The sequence below is a fragment of the Spodoptera frugiperda genome, chromosome 6 (genome assembly GCF_023101765.2).
Source record: "Spodoptera frugiperda isolate SF20-4 chromosome 6, AGI-APGP_CSIRO_Sfru_2.0, whole genome shotgun sequence".
NCBI classification, from domain to species: Eukaryota; Metazoa; Arthropoda; class Insecta; order Lepidoptera; family Noctuidae; genus Spodoptera; species Spodoptera frugiperda.
Window position 1 is genome coordinate 9101914 of NC_064217.1, and position 24072 is coordinate 9125985.

The window sequence follows — 24072 nt, forward strand, 5'->3', positions numbered from 1 at the left end:
TTCCACGCCGCCTAGCGTCGAGTAGCGACGTGAAAACTCACCCCACACACCCGAACTAAGTCCGTGTACACCACCATCCCTTTCCACACACCCACACACCCCTACATATGAACGAGATAGACATATATCGGTCATTATATCCAGATTTCCACTCGAGAAAACCGTACAACCCTTTAGTTGTCTCTATTATCGCCGTTCATATGAGACAATTAGACAAGGACGGGTATAGATTGAAGGTTTTATGTCACTGGACAGTAGTGACCACGATTTTTAAAAGGTGAGTGTGCAGCCTATCACGGTGTGTTTGGTCAAGCGATTGGGGGTCTTAGGTCGGGTACAGAACGTTGAGATTTTTATTTTTCACTATTAAAAATAGCTTGATTATTAAAAATGGTTTTGTATTTTATTTTTGTACTTAATTAGCTTAATGCAATTACAAAAGTTAGATTGCAACATGAATCACAATTTGAATACTAAAATATAACATCAAAAACAAAAGCATTCTCGAAAAACATCTCCCCACAAAACAACAAAAATAACGAAATCAATAAACAATCAATCACTTAGAACAATTTGAAATTTCAATAATCGAACAGTCCCGCGAAGTTTGCGACTGACTCGAGAAACAATTATGAAAAAGTTCTTTTTCGACGCCCGTTCTCGCGCCAGTTAAGTCCCGACTGACACTCATAAAACTTATTAAAGTCAAGGACCGACCGAGATAAGTTCGTCGGCGTCTTAAGTAAAATAACGGCGGCGAGGGAAAAAAATGTGCCGCGAAAACTTGCCAGCGAGAGTGAAGATCTAGCTTTACGTGTTGCGCTTTCTTGAATTTTTCGGTAATGTAGTTTTATGTTCTTACTTTTTTATTTGTGCGAATAAAAGTTTGTGAGGAAGCTACGGAGTGTTTTGAAGGTTTTATTTCCGTATCACTTATTTTGTTTACCACACGTCTTTGTTTATTTTAAGCATTGACTTTTCTATAAATTTTGTGATGTACCAAAAATATTTGGGCGCCGTAGTATACCGTTAGATTTTTCCATTGAGTCTACGAGCACAACGTGCTACGAGCCGCGTAGCGTACGTAGCGGTTTGCTACGTTAACGTGTCGTTTACTCAATGACGCTGACGTAAAAACGTAAGCTTTACTATTACGGTGCTATCATTAAAATACATAAATATTTTTTACGTGAGAGCTCATATCATTAAATTTAATTAGGTACTTAATAGTCAATCAATTTAAATAAAGCTCTATCATGAGATAAAGACACGTCTTCCAACTTAAACAAAATAAAACTTTATAAACCTCTTTTACGGCAGTTTTTAATTTTTAAAATCCGCCTTAAAACGTAAACTGACCGCGCTCTGGTCCATTCAATTAAAAATTCCATCTCCTAATCGAGTCATGAAATATGCAAGCAAATATTATCCCTTTTCTTTTGTACGCGCTGCATCTTCGCCCCACCCGCGCACGCACACTGACGCACGGCACTTATGATTTATGCCCGTCTCACTCCCACCCACGCGTCTGGTGGTAGAGCACGCGTGACACGGTCTCTGTCGATCAGCCGAGGCGGTGGCGACCGCGAGTAACCCCTGGCCACTTCGTGTGGACTCGCACGCGCCGTCGTCGGCCGGCTGAGCGAGACAGCGCGAGTCGTGGACATGAGGAGGCCGCGGAGCCCTCGCGCAAAGGGACACAGGACAGACGCTCTCGGACATCGGGCGAGAGCGGGCGGCCGGCCGCGCACCTGCCTCGCACCAATTCGCACGCGCGACGTGCTCGATCGCGAGACGCTACTTCGATATATCGTAAACACAAGACAACTGTTAACATTTTAAAATTATTTTATTTTGGTGTTATTTTTGGCGTTAATTTATACGGTGAAATAAACAATTATTTTCACCGGGACAATACAAATTATTTTGTTTTTTGGACAGTGACAAAAATTTTGGTTTGATCGGACTGAAAAGTGAAGAAGTTTAAACAGATGATATTTAATGAAGTGTGACCAAATGATACGTTTACCGAATCGCAGGATCGCCACTAGGTGTGGATAGATTAGATAGGGCACTGAGACGCTCATTCAAGTGTTGATAAGGCCCTCTTTATGACCATTCGATTTTGGCGAGCAAACATTCGGCTGACGTGTGAACTGAATCACCACACCATGAAAAGGAAAAAGTAAGATAAAATAGTTGGATTTTAATTCGTGAACGATGAAGAAATTAAGAAGATGACTAAAAGTTTTATTGATGTTTACCGTCGGACATTCAAGGGGGGATTTACGATAACACGACCTCCGTTATCAATAACGTTTTAGAAATAGGACGATAAGCCGCTGGACCGACGGCGGCACGTGTGAAGTGAGCTAAAGAACTGTCATAAGATAGCAAAGATATTTAGATAAAAATTCCGAGGATCAAGAAGTTGTTGAAGATCTAAAAATAGGTGACCAAATCAAGATGAGAATCAAGATGCCAGCTGTACGCATCGCGCAAGGTAAGGCTTTAGAACTTTTCTAAGTAAATAATCCTGCAGAATTTTATTTGTTGAACAACTTTGCAAAAAAAAATCCCTAGACCAAAATTAACGTGAAAACGGTTTGCAAAAAATTCTATGTGGACTAAAATCTAAAGTATAGTAGTAATCTGGACAAAATAAATTCAAAACCAAAAATGAATCATCGCCAAAAATTCACAACGGCTTTTAACCCTGAGTAAAATAAAAATTTAAAATAAAAAAAAAATACTGCCGTGTCCGTGCAGAACTCCATCCAACCCTGTACAAAAACATCATCTAAATAAACACACAGTCCACATGCACAATGCGCCAGAGCCGGCGAGACTCCATTCACTCTGGCAACGAGCTACTTAATACCAGAGCTTGTGGCAATATTGACACTACGTCCGTGGTCATCACATGTCCGAAAGGGAAACATGAAAAGAGGACTAAGTAGCCGCTTTAAAATATTCATACCAGTCTTCCCTGAGATGGGGATAATGGACAGCTTACTACCGTAACAGACAATGCTAAAATTAGTAGTAGAGATGAATATTAAGATGACAGTAACGCTATTGATATCTTTGCAAAAATTTGTAATGAAAATTATAGACTTACAAATTTGGCTAATATGATTGGTGAAAAATTCCTGACGGAGTAGAATATTTTTTTTAATGATCACATAATGCAATTGTACTTAATAAAAAATCATAATTGCAATGTCAATTATTATATCACGTGCAATAACTTTAATGCTAGTTTTAAGGTCGGCAACACTCATACATTGTAAGATGTCGCTGGCTATAATTAATTTATTAGCTGTAAAATTAACTCTGCTTTTATTATCACCAAGATCATAAATGCAACAATCTACTATGTGGACAAAATTACCATTTACTTCAATGTCATTAAAGTGTAGAAGGATGAGTAGAGAAAAATGTGTCAAAATATTTAAGCTAATTTTTATAAGCCAATTAAGAGTTGTAACATGAAACATTAGAAACTGTTTTCTGAATACACATGCCTTTTCCATTGTTTCTAGATTTGATTCCCACTATCAAACAGTTAGGTGTATTAATTAAAAATTATAAGCAAAAGTGTAAGCATCTCATGTTCTTTCCCATGCTTTACTTTACTGACAATGGGATGACCAGTGAATTTATAATTTTAGACCGCCAATTACTCTCACGTTGCGGTTTTTATTAACTTGGATTTAGATAATTGTCTATTTTCATGTATAATGTACCTACTAGTTTGTGTGTCAAAGTAATTGCCCTTATTATAGTACCAGAAAAATATTTTTATCTAACATGATTGATCCATTTAAAATTACGTTTTTATTACCATTAAAAAGATAGACATTAAAAAAATCAATCAGCTGAAATTGGCTTATAACGCCTGTACAAAATCATTATTTTGTAGTATATGCGCCTGCGTCGGCTGTCGACTCTCGCGCACGGATTCCTCTCGAAACTAGCGTTATCGCACACATGGGCAATTAGTCCAAGTTGACCGGAGGCGACGGGCGACTCGGATTGGTCGGTGGCAGAGTGACGTCACCGTCGTCTGTGGCCGTCGCGCCCGATTGGTCGACACGCGTCATTTCGTCGATGACACGTTTGTTCTTATTTTGAAAGCAAGAAGTTCGAGGTACTTGCGTTTTGTTGTGAGTAACAATGGGACCCCCTTTACACGTACATGAAATTGGATGCCATTATGTGGTCGCTTGTGTATGTATGCTCGTACCAGACCAGTAATTACTGGAGAAATTTAACCAAACTTACTTAAATACGCACTCTTTAAATCTGTCACAACACCAGTCACAAAACAAAAATGTTTTTAAAAGTTATAAACGGAATGGTATCGCAAAATTTAAAATGTAAAAGTCGTCAAATTTTAACGCGATCCCAATTATGTCCAGAGGCACGAAACCTTCTGGCTTTTTAAAACCCTCCTCAAAAGTATGAATTAGGGAATCGTAAAATTACTTTATCAGGTGCGAGGCCAGACGGACGGGGGATACCGCGAGCGTAACTTTTGAACAAACTTTTAAAAATCCAAGTTAACTTTCGTACCGTGCCGTGCCCGACCGGGGTCTAAATAAAACATTAACAGAGGTACCGTTTTGTTTTTACTTCGCGTTTGTCACTAATTGATATGGGTTTTCTGTCCTCTCTAGACTTTTTAATTGATGTTGTTTTGTTTTGTTCGCATTCGAATGATGAATACATCATTAATAATTATTTTGCTTTTTCAACATATGCAGTAAAGCTCCGAAATTAATAAAACATTCAATGCTCCTACAATCTGTATCATTTTTTATTGACCAAATGTTTTGTTAATTGTTTTACCATTGTGTTTGATACAAAACTGAACGGATGCAGCATAAAAGGGCCGCACGTCAATTTAAACATTGCCTATATCTTGTCCTTTGCCGCTTAGCGATTCAATATGTCTTCATTAAGCGAATATCGAAGGATCGCATTTACAAACGGAACTCTCAATCTTGATCCTTGGTCAGGAATTATTGGACCTCGGTTAATCTTCGTGTCTTCATACAAACATACTGTGAGAAGCAAGTGTAGGGTTGGGTCCTATTCTATATTTTGCATGTCGAACTGTTGATGTTGATTGAGATAATGGCATAATAAAATCAAGCAGCGGTACTATCTTGATTTAACGGTCAAGTAAACCCTTCACACAGCAACCGCTTTGTTTACAAAGGAATCATGATTAACGAGCAATAAATATCACAAAGCACGCTAATAGACCTGATCACCTATTTCAACTGCACGCACTCAGCAATAATGCATCCACGCGAACCACGGTCGTGGGAAAGAATTCCCATCTCCTTGTACTTGAACCAATAAATTGAATTCGTCAAGAGAACATATTTTAGCAATTGACAACCGACGTCCATTAGAGCAGTATAAGAGAAAGCCACAACAGCCACATAATTTATTTTGCAACATATTTAAATTATGGGAATGAAGTTAATTTTCTTATTTAGAATAATGATTGTGCGGACGGCCACCCGTTTTGAATTTCCAACTGGACCGGCTTGATTTTATGCTTTTTTGTTTGAGCGCGTCGAACGGCGTTTTGTTTTTGATTCTGAAGATAAAGACGTATGGATTTACATATGTTATGTCAGCGGAGGTCCCTGGTAACATTTAAATTGGATTTATTAGTCCGGTCCCATTAAACAGTGCAGAACAACGTTGGAGGCATTCTCGATATGATACAGGCCATTTTAGATTTGAACAAAAAGCCATAAATGCAGATGTGAACAGAAAAACGGAGTCAAATTGAAATATGTATGACAAGCGAAATAGAGAGATTGAAATATCTTGTTCGTACTTACCGTTATATTTGCAACAGATACAAAGAAATTTCCATTTTAACTCGAAGAACGTATCTCAACGACTACTACTCTTTCGAATTAATTAATTAACGTTCTTTGATTTATCTTTTACCTGTAATACGAAGAATAAAAACGATCCATACTTGAGACAGATTGTATACAAAGTAGATGGAGAAAGAACTACAAAAAAAAGAGAACACTGCTGTTTTTACAAACAACAATCCTTTCAAGGAAAGGAAAAGGATTAATAGAACTAACAATACAAATCCAGTTACAAACAATAACAACAGTAGCCCAAACATTGCCTTTTTTGTTCACAACTAAGACGTAATCTATGACATTAAGATGAGTCACGGAGATAATACCTTTACAGCACAACTAAACTTATCTTGTACAAATAATCTGTATTGTAGTTTTTTTTAACCAATAACATTTTCGGTATCGATTATGATCGTTACATTGTAATTGTCAAAAGGATTGAATCTCAAACCATCGTCAGTTTTAAGAAATACAGCAGCTCTTTAACCTTTAAAGAAAATGTTCTCCTCAACGTTACCGAGCCAAATCCTGGCTTAATTCAATTCATTACTCACAATAATTAACTAAACAGATTATTTAATAATGCGTTGAAAGAATCTATTCATCTTCTATCCAATCTTTTATACTAAACCTTCTTTGACCAATGTCCGCCTATTAGGCTCTATTACGGGCTTTAAAATAAATACAGAGTTAAAACACAATGGAATAAAAAATGTTCATAACAAGAATTAATTTATTGTGAGCAGACCACGATCAATAGACGGGGAGTGGGTGGACAGTTTCTCAAGAGTCCATCTTTGTCAGGCTTTGATACCAATTTGTTATTGTCGGCCTTTCAACGTTAGACGATTTAAAGTTTGGTAGGTGTTAGCTTTATACAGATTACAGGCTTAACAAAGAACTTTTACTCCGTTTTGTTTAACAGACTGATCAAAAAACAGTATCATTAATACACGGAAAATGTTCAAGGTAAACAATAGGTACAAAGATTTTATCGAACAACCCCGAACAACAGGTTGACAATGGATCAAAATTCGATAGAGGCACCTGAATCTCCAATATTTTCCCATGGTCAAACATCGATAAACACCTTGACAAAAAATCTATTCCAGCCTTTGACAAACAATTGGTCAAAAGATTTTTTTTGGCCAAAACAGGCTCAGACGCACCCACATGAGTCGGATCGCCGATAATATTAACAATACGGAATAGGGTTGGTATACGAAGGCAAAATAACTATTGTGCATCATTATGTGACACCCTTTCATCAATTTTAATAGAAAAGAGCTTACAAGTGTCACTTTCTTTGATTTTTTCTAGTTCATGCTCTATTTTTTGTGCACAGTAGCATTATTGCTGGAAATATAAATATGAATGTTTGGAAATATGCACATTGTGCAGTAATTCGTTTATTTTATTCGGCTAAATTTTACCAGAATACAAAATGGTACATATTTAACAAATGTGTGGGCCTAATCATTATAGTGATTTTGATTCTTTTTTTTATAAAATAATGACATCATTGATATCTAATCTTAAAACGTGTGTTTAATAATTTCTTATTTTTCGCGCTTGCTCATTAAATAGTCTTTGCGGTTTTAATTAGGTTTTATTAAAAGATTATTATTGCTTGAATAAATAATTTATTATGGAAAGGTATCATCTAATTGACTAACTTTATCACTTTCATTCCAACGCTACATTGCATCCACAACCACATATTTCCAGATCCCGATTTTCTATGACTGCAGGTACAAAATCTTCAAAGATTTGATTGAAGGGAAGATTGCTACGTGTCAGATCTACCTGATCCACATCAATTCATCCTTAGCCGTCAGCGAATGAATGATTCCTTCGTGACCATTGTCCAATATCTTTTGATTCGGCATTTTAGACTCCGATTACTTTTTTTTTTTCTTCTATATGGCTTACATGTCAGATTGGACAAACGTGGTCTTTAATAGAGCATAGTCCTGCATTGTTGGAACTCATCCAGATTTGCTCCTTTTTTGTGGGCTGATTTATTTCTTTGATATCTTTTTTTTCGGTGTTGTTTTTAATTGCATATTATTATAGCAAAACTGATTTAAGCAAATTCGCATCTGTAACAAATTAGGAAAAACTTTTTGTATAATTTGCCAAAAGGTCTTATTAACACTTACTGTTCTTATAACAAAGTAATTTAACAATAAACGATCAATTAGCACACATTTGTCTTATAGCAACACAGAGATTGGCTTCGTCTAAATACAATCATCAAATACGAAATTACACTACTCAATCCGAGACCACAGACCAATAAAGTAATAGACAGACCTTAGGCCACGTATAGGAATATGTTGCAATGTCTCAAATGCTTATTGTTTCGCCTAAGAGATTAAGTGGGTGTTAAAAATCATAAGACACAGCTAAAGGAGTGAAAGATGATAGCTCGATGTACGATCATGATTTATATTGTGTTGTAAGGCTTGTCGGGCATTGTTCCAGTCATCACGTGTGCAGTGTGGGCGTGCTCACAGATTTATTACAGATAGCCCTTTAACTAAATATTGTTAATGTTCACCACGATTCGATAAGTAGATATTGTTAGCGGAATATTCATAACCAAACAACTGTTTTATGATCGTCTCAAAATGGTCCGTCTGTAACTACTTTCCTAAAAAGTTGTCCGGTAATTATGGAAGTCTAATATTACTGATAAATCTTAGTAATCACTACCGCCATCTGGCGTCGCACGTAGGTGTCGGCGCAATACTGCATTTCCGGTTACCCAAGCCGTACCGTCATAAGGTCGTATCTGCATTTGTATGCTGGGAGCTTTCCCATACCGGGCAGTTCGTGACCGCTCGCCTTGTTAACGCGATGACCCGACTTGAGATTATGCACTTACATCCGTTTGAATGATGACTGCTTAATTGAGGCCATGTGAAATGAACAAGAAGGTTCATGTATGTGTAAACAAAGAATATTTTTTGCACAAGATTGTATAGAACTGGGATTTCCTAGACGAATAAACGACAACGAAGAAGAAATAAATAGATCTACACGTTTATAAAAACTTAAAAATTACTTTATCAGCAATAAAACGCACTTAAATGAAAAAATAACAGAACGATTTTCTACGTTTACAAAAAACTAAATTACTATAACGCAAAAATTAACATCTAATATTCCACCCACACCTAGTGGAACCGCAGGGAAAAACTCCAAAACCCTATACTTACCACAGACATCGCAACTAACTGTAAACGTAGAGGCGAACAGGCGAACAGAACGATAAATTTGACGGTGCGGCCGCAGATCGGCTTTCTTCCGATCGCCAGATAACCGACGACCGGCGACCCGCGTGCGAGCGCCCAACATAGCCTATTGTCTGCACCGCACTCTCAAACGTTAGAATTACCCGTACACATCCATTTTGTATGAATACCAAGTAAGTTAATTGTTTTAATTACGCCTTCATTGAGACATTACTTTTTATAAACTCCGTTACTGTTTATTGTCTTCAATCATTGAAGCTGTCATTTGCCTCAAATAGTTTTATCTGAATTATACATTACTATTTTTGAAATGCAATAAACAAATCAGTAAGCATAAGACTATAGTAGTTCTAGATAGTAGTAGGGACCTAAATTCCAACTCATCAAAAAATAAATGAAGACACGTCTACAGCTAAACAACTCTGTGACAAGAACGAAGCGAACCATTAAATTCACGCCACGAATAATTGGTTTCATCAATGTACCTTACCCGTAGAATACACCAATTTAACTTGACACCTCCTCCCTCCCTACTGACATGCACACTCACATGACAGAGGAGAGCTTACACTGTGTGACGGAGATCATACTATATTGGAAGCACATGCAGTAAATTATGAGAATAAGTTCAATGAGTCTAGGAACGCTGAACACTTTTTATGGTGAAAGAAATCTGTGTTACACTTAGGACGATAAACGCAAGCGGTAGCAACTTATCTTGAGATATTTATGGACCTTCCAGTTATAAATCAAGCTTATGATATAATTGCATTGGCTTTTTTTGATAGTCAAAAAATAAGTTAACACTCCGAGTCTATAAAAGTATCGTAATTAAGAACTTGAACTTTTATAACAGGTTAAATTAAGAATCAACTTTTTCTAAAACACAAAACAATGGCTTGCCGTTCTTCATGACATTTTTGCCAAGATTCCTTTCCGTGTATCCCACGCTGTCATTATTTTTTTGTATTCAAGGTGTCATCCAATCCTTTTGGCAGATCCGTCATCAAAACACTTGACAATACTGTCCACAATGTGCGCTCTGACCAGAATCGGAACACATTTGTGGGAAGATTTTTTTCGAAAATAGGTGGTCACGGTCCTTCCGTGTAGTCTTGGTGGATCTTTAATTGATGTTTTGGTGAACTTCTGTTGTTGTATTAACATTTTATTCCATACGGTAATTACGACCAATAAAATTATTCTTGATTTTAAAGAGTGTTTACAATAACGCTTTAAATTTTAAAAAGATGCTTTAGAATAGCCATATCTTTTGAAAACATAATTAAATACAGACAAAAAATATCACTCATAAAATTCGCAAGTCTATAATCAGAACAGTATTTCACAATAGCGAACCACAATCGCGAATATTCGGAATGAAACCGCGGACGCGTCGACATACACTCTCGCGCATCACGCGCCGCCATTGTCCATTCTATAATTACCGGGTCGGACGGAAGACGGACCGCAAACACCTGTTCCGTTTTCACACGGCTGGTAACAGGTAAGTTCAGACGAAATTTTCGGATCTCATCTTGGACAACGGAGGTGTAACTGTATACGTTTTTGTTCATCCGACACGATTTTTTGTTTGATATCGATGATGAAAAAGTTTAGCTGTATTTGATTTGGATGACAATGTCTAGGTTCCCGAAAACGATTTTATATTTTCAACTCTATTACTAAGTTAATTTGGTTACAATTCATACATACCTTTACTACAACTAATACGCTATATTTATTCTCTAACTATCGAACGGTTAGCAAAAACATTTTTGTCCGAAACATCACGCGCAATTTGTCGCAGGAAAATCAAATTATATTATTTATCCCCCATTATTTGCGTCAGCCTACCAGATGTACAATCCATGTCAATCTTCCATGTTTGTTTACCTAGAAATAGCAAACATTATGTCGTGCTGGGGTCACTACCGAACATTTTGGTCGTCAATTTGATTGTCATAATTTTATTACGAGTCTCGTGGCAAATCTCGAAGTTAATGTCTTTATTTAATTACTGGAAGAAATAGAAGATAGAATTCCGTTAGCACTACAGACAGAAAAGAAGAACACAATTCAGTTTTGATATTTAATAAAACATGGGATTTGTGTCAACAAAACTTAGTACATGGTTCATCATCTTGGTAGATTAAATGAATGTGGACATCGATCCATAAGCCGCGCTGTACTTCACAAAAACCACGTCAAACCAATAATTCATGCTAAATATAGCATGGTACAATTATAAGTCATCCATCCATTCTGATCTGCACAAAATCATATTCATCCACTAATACCATTTTCGCAATGACATGCACTTTTTGCCATTCAAATAGGGGACAGTTGTGTTTTTTCTGTATGAACGTTTGAATACTGTCCCCATACTCGGGTATGGCAAACTATTACGCATATTTTTGCTCACACGTTATTAGGGGTGCCGTGTGTGAAAAAAATATACTATTATAAATAAAAGGAGCCCAACAAAGGGATGGGAGAGCGATCGGGGTCACTAGGAAACGGCGGTTTTGATACGGGAATTTTTTTACCTGGCACTTTGGGGGATCTTTTTTCATTAAAATTTTGGGCCTCGAACTTTATAGAGGTAGCCAGTCAGTCTGTGTTCATCTGCGAAGATGATCACATGCTTTATGACTTCAAACATCTTGGTTACTGTGTGGTCAGTGAATATCGGACTTGAGATTAGTTCAGTTTTAAGTTAGTGTGAGTTAAGTTATAGTTTGGTACGCTTGGACTACATTTGGTTTCGAACACTTAAAGTGATCGTTTGGTGAAGAAGAATCATGGATTTATCATCGCGGAGTAAGTCAAGATTTTTCGACTCTGGCATCGACTTAAGACGAAAAGGTATTTTCGCTTGAAAATTTTCCAACTTTTGTGCTCATTTTGTTTATGTGATTGTCGAACTCGAGTTAATAGAGACGTTGGGGGCAGCAATAAACGAAGCAATAACCAATACTGAAGACAAATTGGAAAGTAATAAGGCAGTGAAAATGATATCTGTCCCCGAAAAATATCTGTGTATGAATCTGAACGAATCGGATGCCGTTCACATTAACATATAAATGAGTGCGTAAGTGGACTGAACGTTATAGTGCGTATATCTCCCTGCGTATAGATCGGCCCTGAGTTATATGGGCTATATAAATATGATATGATTTAATTTAGCTATTATGCTGAGATTAGATTGATTGCTGACTAAATAGAGATAAGACAGCCATGAAGAGATGTTATCTGATCTTAGAACAATTGTAGACAAACTATAATTAACTTCTTTTTCAAATTTATTAAGTATTCTTATACAAATGCAAAGCAAACATTCATTTCCTCAAACACAACACTTTATCAACATAAAGCGATATTTAAAAGTATATTTCAAATAAAACTGCATTCGTCTGCCGCATTGACCGCAAATACTCGGCCGCAGAGGCTGTATGTCAAAATAATGACCGCGAGGGTAATAGGCGAGCCTAGGATGTGTTCGAGATCTTTGTTTTATTTCAAACGTATGTTGGTTTAATGGAGATGTATGGCTGGCTAGAAACATCGTTGAAAGATATAACACTTGATAGAAATCGATTGAAAATTGTAATTTAAACCCACACTTTCACACTTTAGTTACAATTCTAATTAGACTTATTTTCAACTTAAATTCTTTTATTTTCCTCATCATCTGCAACATAATTATCGTGTCTAACTTTAGTTCTTTCATCGTTCATTTCAATATTACGACTCATTACGTATATTTCATTCCATACTTTTATTTTATCATCGTTTTAAAATTTTAGGTCTCATATAAGTTTATTATGGTTTAAAAAGTCCATTTCCACTGTAACTGAGCAAGGGTTGTAGCCAATACTGGCACCAGTCCCGACCGGACGAAGCTTTATGACCTCACTTTTATAGCTTTAGGAAAAACTATATTTCTTATTGTGCAGATACATGCATGCATTCCATTTATTTTGCTGTGCGAAAATTTTGCAGGCTAAACTAAAAGTTAGGATTGTTAAAGAGGCATTTTCTTTTGGCTTTGTCATATTTAAATGAGGTTGATTTGTGGCAAATCTAGAATTATTAAGTAGAAACTAATGTAGCTGAATGTAGTACTGATCATGAATATAAAGACACTACAATCTACTAACAACCCAATATCTCCGAAGAAATCAATAAAAATCCACACATTGATTCTCTATTCGTATCAGTAAATAAACTTAGGTACAATAAATAGCAGGCACTTGTAGTAATAAATACAGTCGGCGGCAATAATTAGTGGCGGGCAGTTAACGACAGTGCGGTGCTGGAATTAAGATTTTTGCCATAAATGCCCGGCGTTGAGATAAAACTGCCGCACCAAGGATTAGGGGTTAAGTGTCCGCTTTAACGGGTATTGTTCTAGTGCTGCGAGTTATCGATGTCGATAATACCGATGGGTTTAGTCTGTGGGAATTATTGTGGGTTGTTATGTAAGGTTGGATGTGAAAATGTATGTATAGGTGTTATATTGTGAGTTAGTTGTTGATAATTATCATAGGTGAAAACTTTAAATGTCTAAGAAATTTTAGATTTCAATGTCCTTTTAAGATAAATAAAATAAAATTATTATTGAGTTTTTACTGAATTCTTTCTTCATACTTCATAAAACTTCTTCATAACCAACTTCTATAGTTTTAATTCTAAATCCATGATTCCCTTTTTTTGACTCACTATTCACTATAAAAAGAAAACTATACCTATCCTATCGATAATCTCGTCTATTACCCGTTCCCATCTCTACCCCATCTTAGTGTAGTGCCAGACAGTCCGGTGTGGCGTTTTTATTGACACTCGTGGCGTGACAAATATCTTCAGGAAGAACACAACACACTCCTTTCTCCCTATCCTATCCGAAATGGTTGATGTCTCCTCCAACTATATACGACTTGTGTATTCTGATATGACTTATTGGGAATTTTACGATGAGAAAATATAATATTTCGCCTAGAGATAGACTTGCTCGTGTTTCTTCTAATAAGTGAGCAGGTTTTTCTTTTTTATTACAGTAGGTAATTTGGTTATACTCCAACGTAAAATAAAAACATTATAATGCATTAATAAATTACCTTTCAATTCATTCTAAGGTAAGGTAGCAATTCTAAGGTAAGGCAAAGCATACAAATTTAGAGCCTAAATACAGGGCATTAGCGTTTATTTTTGACCAGCCAATTTTAATAACTTAGAAAGACAATTTTAATCTCGAAGTTAAACCGACATTGACACCGTTGAGAGAAATTGACAATATAAATTTTCACTCTCGATTTTTATAACCAACATTTTTTCTATTAAGGGTTGTCCATCCGATTCCCTAGGCGCGGAATCGTGTTACACACCTAGAGCGAAAAAAAAGGAGAAAAAAAAATTCAAATCCCTCTAACGAAGAGGCCAATACACAGGAGGGCTCTGTTTTTCTCCAGTTATTCCGAATATTCCAGGCAGTATTGGGTATCTGTAACACGATTACTGACCCGACCTTAATTTGATCAACCACCGACATGGCCGCTATTTTTTCGTGTTGTCACCCCCCAGGGACACCTTATTTACCTGAGCTATGTAAAGAGGCAATATTGATAAACAATCTCCTTATTGATGACCCTGTTAAAAGTTTTCAAATCAACGTTCAATATTCGATATAGGATGTTACAAAAAAATTATGTACTTTTCTTCTGTTTATATCATCTACAGTAAATACAAATAGAATAATTATGTATTATTAACAAATGCACACTGCTACGAAACGTAGAGATATGTAGAAAAAAAAACTTAATTATTTTGATTTAACTATAAAAATGAAAATCAAATGAAACGGTAGTCTTTAGCAAAAAAAAATAACAAATTCAGAATTGGACAGTGATCCCTTTAGCTCCCTTGGGTCGAGAGGAAAAAAAAAACAACAAGATAAAGATAATCAGCCGTTTTTGTCGCTCCGAATTACGTCGGATAATTTGATTAGCTATCGGTGGGCGAGAACCGTCCCCTTAAGAGGTAATCCTATTTTATAGGTAGGCCCTTTAATCTGATAGATGCTAGGTGTTTTATATTGGACGTTTCTGATTGTGTTTTATGTTTATTGGTTGTTTCATCGAGTGTACGTTAAACGGCGGTAACAATCAATAATTGATATGTTTTATCTTATGAAAGCTATCAATTTGAAATTCGCTTTATCTATTGTGGTATTGTATTTTTTAGATATTGAAACATGTATTTGTAAATATGTAGTTATATTTCAAGTTACTTTGGTTAATTTATTTCAACGATAATTCGATGGTTGCTGTGTGTACTGAACATAATTTATATACCAATTTAAAGTATATAGCGCAAAGTTCTCCCCTCCATCAGCTAAGTGTAATTATAGGTAAAAAAGCAAGGGTTGCGGAGTGGCCATGTTGAGAAAAGTGACGTCATTAGTACGCTGTTGACACAACCCGCCTTCTGACGTGAATGGCGAGGCTAAACTGGCTATATGGGCGTGTTTCCAATATGGAACCAGGTGCTTTTGCTGGTTTTTAGAAATAAATGTACTTTTTAAAAACAAAATTGTTGATTTACTATTATTTTATAGTCAACAAATAAAACAATGTCCTGACCGGTCCCGAATTTTCTCTTCGAAACTCCTTCTGTGTAGGACAAGCGACGGTTTAAAATTACCAACCCTCAAAAAACGAACACGTTCGAATTCGAAAAAAAGAGAAATAAAAACGATTTCAAATCACACAAGTGTCCAGCCAGTTCTACCAACACAAAAAGCTTCTGATAAATTAAAACAAGCTTTAAATCTCAATTTGCCGACACAGGGCGGTTTCTATAGGCTTTTGTGGCGTATGTCCATTTCCGACAACTCGAGCCTTTGAATAAAGTAGCTGTCAAAGAAGCCGATGTCAAAATTCTTTGGCATTCATAAGTTGGTAAAAGAAAACAGAAATGGTAAAAAAAGAAAATGAAAAGTTTTTGCTCAGTCGCGCTCGCTGGGACTGGGCGAGCAGATGTCCTAGATTTAATTGTAATTTGATTTCAAATTTTATTTATTACTTCAATAACATAAATATTTTCTCAGAGCTCTCTAGTGCTTCTTCATTTTTATTTATCTAGTTGATCTCTTTTATATTCAAGGAGCACATTAACTTTGAATTACCAGCTGCCTAATCAATACAATTCTTTATATGACTCTCCTAAATAATATTCAATTTTCACCACCGACCACACCCAAGTGGGAAACAGAATCCAAAATCATAATAGCACTACACAATAAACACCCCCGCAACATTTGATATCCATTCTTATTATTTTTATTTTCGATTTATTGTCGTGAAAAACGGTACAATTTCTATACACAATCGTTAGGGTCCGTGATCCCCTGCCAATTAACATTGGACACGGTGGTCAGGGCTGTGTCAAAGTTAGACACATTTTTTGCAGCAAACGACACACGGCAATCAATACACATCAATCTTAAATATTCTAAAAGTAAACACAAAGTTTCAACTCCACCAAAACCGTTAGAAGCGTTTCGCAAATTAACACAGTGATACAATTCGCGGCGGCGGGGACAAAATGTAATTAATAATTAATGCAACAAACGGCCAAGTAGAAACTTTGCTAACACAGAAGTTACTTCTGTCGCGCGGCGTGACCTTTTCTGTGAAAAAACAAATGCTGGAGATATAACTGGCATGTTACGGCGTGTGTAGTAACGAGCTAATTTAAACTTTTCGGTCTCTCAGTCCTTTCGGAGGGCCCTTCTCGTCACCTGAGGCGACTGTCCTTGGTTAGACGGCACTTTTCAATAAAACAGAAATAAAATGCACGCACCTCTCATATTGGTTTTCGGTTGAGAATAATAATTGATTTCGGTTTGGGTACATACTTTTTTAAAGATTTAAATTGAATTGGAAAATGGCTCGTCTTTTTGTGAATGTCTTTAAAAGCTTAAACATTTATTTAGCTTAGACAAATATCACTTTATTTTATAAAATTATGAATCAACAAAAAACAAGAATCGAACAAGAATACTTTTAATAAATTAATCATATTCAGTGTAGTCACTTTATGAAAATCATATCAATCACGCAAATACACGACATAGGTATACATAAAGCCACAAAACTGATCAATTAAAACCAATCAAAATCGGAGCATTCCACCCCCGATATAGATAACCATAAATCACTTCTAACGTGAAAATCAAATATTTATGTAGGTGTAAAGTTTTTGTCCACACGGCGCATGTGTGGTGACCACTGTCCAGTAGCGGGGCAGTGGGTGGGGCTTGACGTGTACCCGAGTTGACCCACAGTCCAGATAACTTTACACGTAAATTGATAGGGTTCGATTGTGTAAACGTTTATGTATATTATGTATTTATAAGGCTTTTATGCGGTGAATTTAGAAAGGGTTTAGCGGTGTGATGTGCGTTAGAGCTCAAGTCGTGAAGCAATAATGTACCTATTATGTTCAAAGATTGTTCGTTGCATAAGTGTAGAGGAATCGAACATCGCTGCATTAGTACCCATACCTAGGAGGCTAGAATGAGGCTAATATCTGACTTCTTACTCGTACATTGCACGAAATATTTTCTCAACAAACTTTAACATTTTCCATACTACTACTACCCACTATAATATGACTAAACGTTTGTTTAAACAGGCACAGGATACAACCACCTCTACTTCCCCAGGAAGTGTTCCCATTTGCCACGAGCCATCACCTTTACAAATCTGTAAAAAATTAACATCAATAACGCGTGCATTTACATAATATACCCTCTAAACAAACTAGGTACGCCAGTCCAAACAATGGACGTCGAATCACGTAGTTTTTTTCACCATATTAATTTAGAACTCGGGTTACAATGCAATACAACCCCCATAGACATTACAGCGCTGCCTTCCTCACAAAGAAATGGAGGAAAAAATAATAATAACAAGAGAGTTTGAACGGAGAATGTAAGGGCGTCTACACAGTACTTATGTGAAATTAGCTCGCGAACGCGCTTTGATGTACCGACCAATTGTTCGTGCGAAAACGCCTTTATAATCCAACGCGAGTGTCTTGAGTTGGGCTGCTATTTATACAGCGACGATGTCAATTAATATGTAAGAAGTTAATTATGTATGTGAGGGGGAAAACAGGCGTCCTGGTGATGCAATACTCGCATGTAAACAGTTTAAACTTATCCAGAGATTGACTAATCTCTTATGAAAAAAGTTATGAATAATTCTCAGAAAAGTACCTATAAATAGATATTTTTTTATAACAATGAATTTGATTGGGTAATTTGGCCTTGTAAATGATCAATTGTTAAGTATTTGTCCTTATTAAAGTGTACTAAGCTCTATAATAGCTTATTCTGAGTAGTTTCAAGTTGTTTGGCTTCCTGGTAAGCTGAATTCGTAGAAATCATTGCTTTATTTAAAGATATTCAGTTCATTTGAGAGAAATGTAACTTGTTAGTTGGTTTTTTAAACTCTTTCCTGCTAGGTGATGTCATTTCTTCGGCTTTGCTTACGTCCCCACTCTGCTCATCTAGTAACTCTACTACTAACTACTACTACAAACACACGAGTGTTAGTTAATATTTCCATAATACTAAATTGCAATTAAATAAAACAAATAATTTTACATGAATGATATTAAACGTAATAAGAATTAAAATAGATAAACCGCTAATAAATGAAAAAGCCCGTGAGCCCATGACCCTAAATTAAATCCTCTAGTTATACCAAACAGTACTTAGAACCCATCCGAATATAATTATAGTATCTATTCCATTCACAAATAATTCGAATCAAAAACATAATTACTATCTTACACCTCAACATCTGTTACAAAAAAAATCGATTAACTTTCTTGTCCCAACAAAGAAATAACCCTTTAAAAACGGACCACAGAACAAGATGGTTATTATAGGTCTTTTGTACCCAGATAAGCGGTCAACCCTACAACTGACACCTCACATACCGTGACTGCTACAACATGTAATTAAGTGTTATTTAACACTTAAAAGATTGAAAGAAAGTGTCATTGCCCATATGTTGTGGACGAATGTTGTGAAGTATTTTTTTTTTGTATATACATATAAATAATTGCCAAAGTCCTGTCTTTTGAAAACTGTGTCACGTTTAACACCAGTCGTCTTTATGGTAATTTTTTTGTGGTTTTATAAACATTATTTTGTATTTACAAAACATAAATGCAATTGTTAGGAAAGGAACATTTTTATTTTATCATTAAATTAGTTAACCAGAGTCAAAGCAATGTAACTTTGCAAGTCCGTCTGGTGGAAATTATTTAAGTATCTTAGAATCCGTAACAATTAAACAATGTCTGCTGCTATTTGGTGAGCAGGAGTTACTATTCAAGACGTTCTTAATTATGAACACCTCTAAATGTCGTGTCTTAGCACTTCAAATCCCACTACTCCGTATCAAACTTGGTATATTGGAATATAGGAGACCAAACCACCTTTGTACCACATCAGGATGTGTATAAGAATACCATCACTTAATATCATCTCTTCGTGATCTCCAAATCAGATATCAAACTATGTTCTTCTTTCAGCGGATGCGGACAGCGCGGCAGAAGGTGGCGGGTCCCCCGTACCCGGGGTGCCTGCAGACACCCTGACCTGTGGAGCATGTCGCAGAGCCTTCGCCCTTGCCGACATCGTACGCTTCATCCAGCATAAAGTATCCTCCTGTGATAAGGATCTCACGTCCTACCACTGTTACAGTGCTGGTAAGCTGAATTTCGCATTAATTCAGATATGGAAACATTTTGGACCAAAAACCCCGATTAAAACTACAGAAACAGGCAACCAAATTTAGTCTCAATTACTAGCAAAGTTTTACTGGTATTTATCTGTTATTCACCAAACATTAACATTGGATACATTTTCTTCAACCATAGGACCGAATTCCGACCCTGAAGATGGTTCAAGACCAGGCCAGGTCTCAAGTGGGAGTACCAGCGCGCGGAGGCCGTCCCTTCTCACAGCAAGAAGGCCTCCAAGCAGCAGAGTGCACACTCCTCCCCTTGCTAGTCCCTCTATGGCACCTCCCGACCTTCTGGAAGATGGAGGAGCATCTAGCACACCTAAGAGGCTATTAGATGGTAAGATACAAACCCTTGTTAGTTTATGACTACCAAATGTTCAAATTCGTTTGTAGCCGATGTCTGTAGCAATTATTTTTCACACAAATAGGTGACGTCGAAGTTTCAACGCCTAAAAGGCGAGCGTCAACATCACCGATGCCATCAAGTTCTCCGGACGAAGACATTAAGCCGAAGATCAAGCAAGAACATATGGATACCACAGGATCTCCTGAGGATCAAAAGAAATCTAGAACTGAAGTTGCTGACGCAGAATCGAATACTATGCATAGTGGTAAGTCACAATTTTATCATCATTATTTGGAGGCAGGTTTTTCAAGAAATCGTCAGTACGTGTTGGAGCCTAGGGTGCATTAAAGACGTGAATAAGTTACAGTAATATGATTAATGATCTCTTAAATTATTTGCTTAAATATTATATTATATTTAAACACTATTAACTAACCAGTAGGATAGCAAAAACATTTATTTAATTTCTTGTTAAAGTTTTGTTAAACGAGAGCTCCAACGAAACTTATAATAGGTAGGTAGTCCTAAAAATCTTGTAGTAACATTCTATTCTCACTGTTTACATCTCCATGTTTGTGAACGTCATCTCTTAGACCAGAACAATTCCGTCTATGACTCAACCAACCGAAAAATTCCTTTACCGACCGAAAGGAAAAGACACGTGCGACTGAATGCCATTTTTATACCGAAACTCATGTCATCGGCATGACGGTCCAGTGTTTATTATATTAATGATTCTTTCTGAGCTTCAAAGGATTCTTTGGAGACAATTTTATCGTCACGATACGACTTTGTCACGTAAGATGTTGCACAATAACAATGTTGGACAATCGCATGGTTTCTGCCTCGTCATCGCCTGTCCATACATTTGAGATTGGAGCTTAATCCTGTTTCTGGTAACAGGATGTTTCGAATTGTGCCATTCTTATTTCACTTTTGATATGTCACATTTTTTTATCCTCCCACAATAATGTAGTTAGGTATGGAATTATTAACAGTTTTATTAATTGTTGCGAATTCTGAATGTTGAATAGAGGTTGAAAGTAATTTAAAATTTAATCTACCTCTTTTGGAATCATTAACCTTTACGCTTCAGGGCTATCGAAAATAATTTGGTCAATTCAAGGTTTAAACTAAATCGCTTACCTTTAAATTCGTTAAAAATGAACTCGCTAATCTTTAAAACTGTTTCAATAAAACGTAAAATAAATAGAACCGGAGGTTGAGTTGAACATCTGTATAAGCGAGCAATCTTGCGGGGGTGGTTCGAGAAATAATCTATCCGAGACTAACCCTTTGTGCGACCAGATGTGCTGTCATTTGACACTTTTGTATTAAACCCGTTGCACAACAATGCCTTCCTTAAACCCGAAAATTGTGCACCGTTCAAAATTTTCGACCCGCATTCTGTCAACTGCTTTATTACATAGCGACTTACAAAGGATAAAGAAAAAATATTATTAAATTGCTACTGTTTTGGTCTTTACATAATATATTAGCGGTTTAAACTGGAAATACTATCTAGATCTGTCAGCTTCTTGTCTGTGATGTTAAAAGAAAAGATAGCAAGTAAATAACATAAGCAGCCTGCGCTATTTATAATACTGTCCCACACTGCCTATGCATGATACTGCATCTTTATATAGCAATCGCCAGCCACTCATCCTACTGATAAGTAAAGGCCAACCTTTTTGTACTGTTGTTTAACATGTTGATAAAAATATCGTCCGATTACTAGATATAAAGAGTTCAGCTCGATAATCCAAAAGATATGAAACGTCATTGTTCTATCTGGACACTAAATATGACGTTATTGCGTGACTGTACCGGGGTTGCGCTATCGAAGTGTCAATTGCAGGTTGGCTTCAGCACCGGTTGGTTCGGATTATTGAGTTTATCCTAAACGTTCATATTAACCCTTTCCACTGAGCTGTCAGACCAACCAGTTCCGCTATACTACGGGGCCCCATCACAATACAGCAATAGCAATATATTAAATTGATAACAAAAAACAATAGTAGCGAGTCCATAAATCCACTCGACTTTTAAAACCGCATTCATAACGGAAGCTTATTGTCAAAACAAGAACATAATTCTAATGGTGACAGTAAGTCGCGACCTCGTGCCAACTTAAAAAAGGGATCTTAATTTTAATTGTATTATTCCGTACATATTAATTAACCCCATCGCTGTACGAACAGATAAAGGGGATGATTTAGGAGAAAAAAATTATTTGCATGAGCACACGATTGACGCACGCGTATTGTTGTCATCTGCCTTTTGTGATGACCCTTACATTAACCGTGGCCGCGCAAATGACTAAAGAGCTCATGTTTATGAATATTCTTTTAATATTCAACCTTTACACATTGTTGTTAGAGTTCAATGTCGTATTTTATCGGATGGGCGTTAATGGCGCACCGTTTACCGATGGCTACGATATTATAATTGTCAAAGATGCTACCGAGGCCCCATTGTTAGAAACGGTCTTTTATAATTTTTTCAAAGATAAAAAATGTTTGGCGTGTTCCTGACACGTGGTACACGCTCATGCGTTCGCCGTGACCTATGGAACTCCTTTAAGCGTGACACAATGCTGGTGGATATTTTTAGTTTTTGTATAAACGGGAAGGTGGCTAAGTGGCGGGTTTGGAATAAGTGGGTTTTAATTTTAGACATGACGTCTGCGACTTTGTGAAATGTGAGGGGAAGTTTGTCTCGTGACTATCGCGTGTCCTTTCAGTTGTGAACGTATTTAAGAGTTTAACTTTATCGGTAGTTCCTGCAATTGTAAAGTGTTTTAATTTCGGTAATGTGGCATTTACAGGCAACAATGGTTCCACGACGGAAGAATCTGTGTCCACAATGTCAGTGTATGAAAGTCATTAACATGACAAAACGGTGGTGAACCAATGGCCGTCAGTTGTTTGTATCAAAACAAATATTGTATCAAGTGTGGATCGAGTCCAGTGTTTGGTCGACTTTGTTTGCTTTACGAATTAATGAAGGATTGTCGCAGCGGATACCATGTTCCATATTCATGTTATGAGTTATACAAAATGTACAAAACTGTATTATTTTTCTATTCATTCGTATCCCCTGCATTGTAGCAACTTGTCAAATTTTATTTGGGAAGAGTTTTATATTTTAGTCTTTTTTAAACCTTTATTCGATGACCTTTAAAGTGGAGCATGGACAATGATAGCCGTATCGATTTCTGCAGGACCCCAGATAAAATTATCTTTTTAACCCGACATGCACGGTCTGGCGCACCTCAAAACGGTCAGCTGCTGGCTGCTGCGGCCCAAACAACCGCCGCTTTTTACTTGCCCACTCGCGCGAAATAAACGTCAACAATGAGTTTGAAGCGGACAGCGGGGCTGTTCTATCTGTGAACTAATTACGCATTCATAGACCGTACTTCTGATAAATGATCGCCCCCGCAAATGATTCCTCGATTAACTCCCGTCCAAGATATTTCCATATCAAGACATGTTTTCTTAAGGGTCGACCACAAAAGGGCCATCTCGGCGCCCAATCTTTAATCCTATCTCGGGGACCTTTGCGGGCGAATTTAAATTTCTTTAGAAATATCGTCCTTATTATGTACGTGCGGGTTTCTATTCCTTGCGACGTTCGTGGGCGAGATAACGTAAGTTAAGTCCGAGAGGAGATTGTTGTGAAAAAAACTACCGCTAACTTTGACGAGATCCCATCTGCTGCCTGCTGTCCAT

General features: G+C 36.8%; 1 protein-coding gene across 1 annotated transcript in view; it reads left to right on the forward strand.

Moving 5' to 3' along the window:
- Positions 1-1534: 1534 nt before the first annotated feature.
- Positions 1535-24072, forward strand: part of LOC118267404 (B-cell lymphoma/leukemia 11B) — a 33638-nt gene continuing 11100 nt past the window's right edge. Inside the window, exons 1-4 of the mRNA XM_035581367.2 lie at positions 1535-2503; positions 19778-19954; positions 20126-20329; positions 20421-20603. Of these exons, the coding sequence (XP_035437260.1) occupies positions 2467-2503; positions 19778-19954; positions 20126-20329; positions 20421-20603 (601 nt within the window). The 5' untranslated portion in view covers positions 1535-2466. The remainder of the gene's footprint in view (positions 2504-19777; positions 19955-20125; positions 20330-20420; positions 20604-24072) is intronic.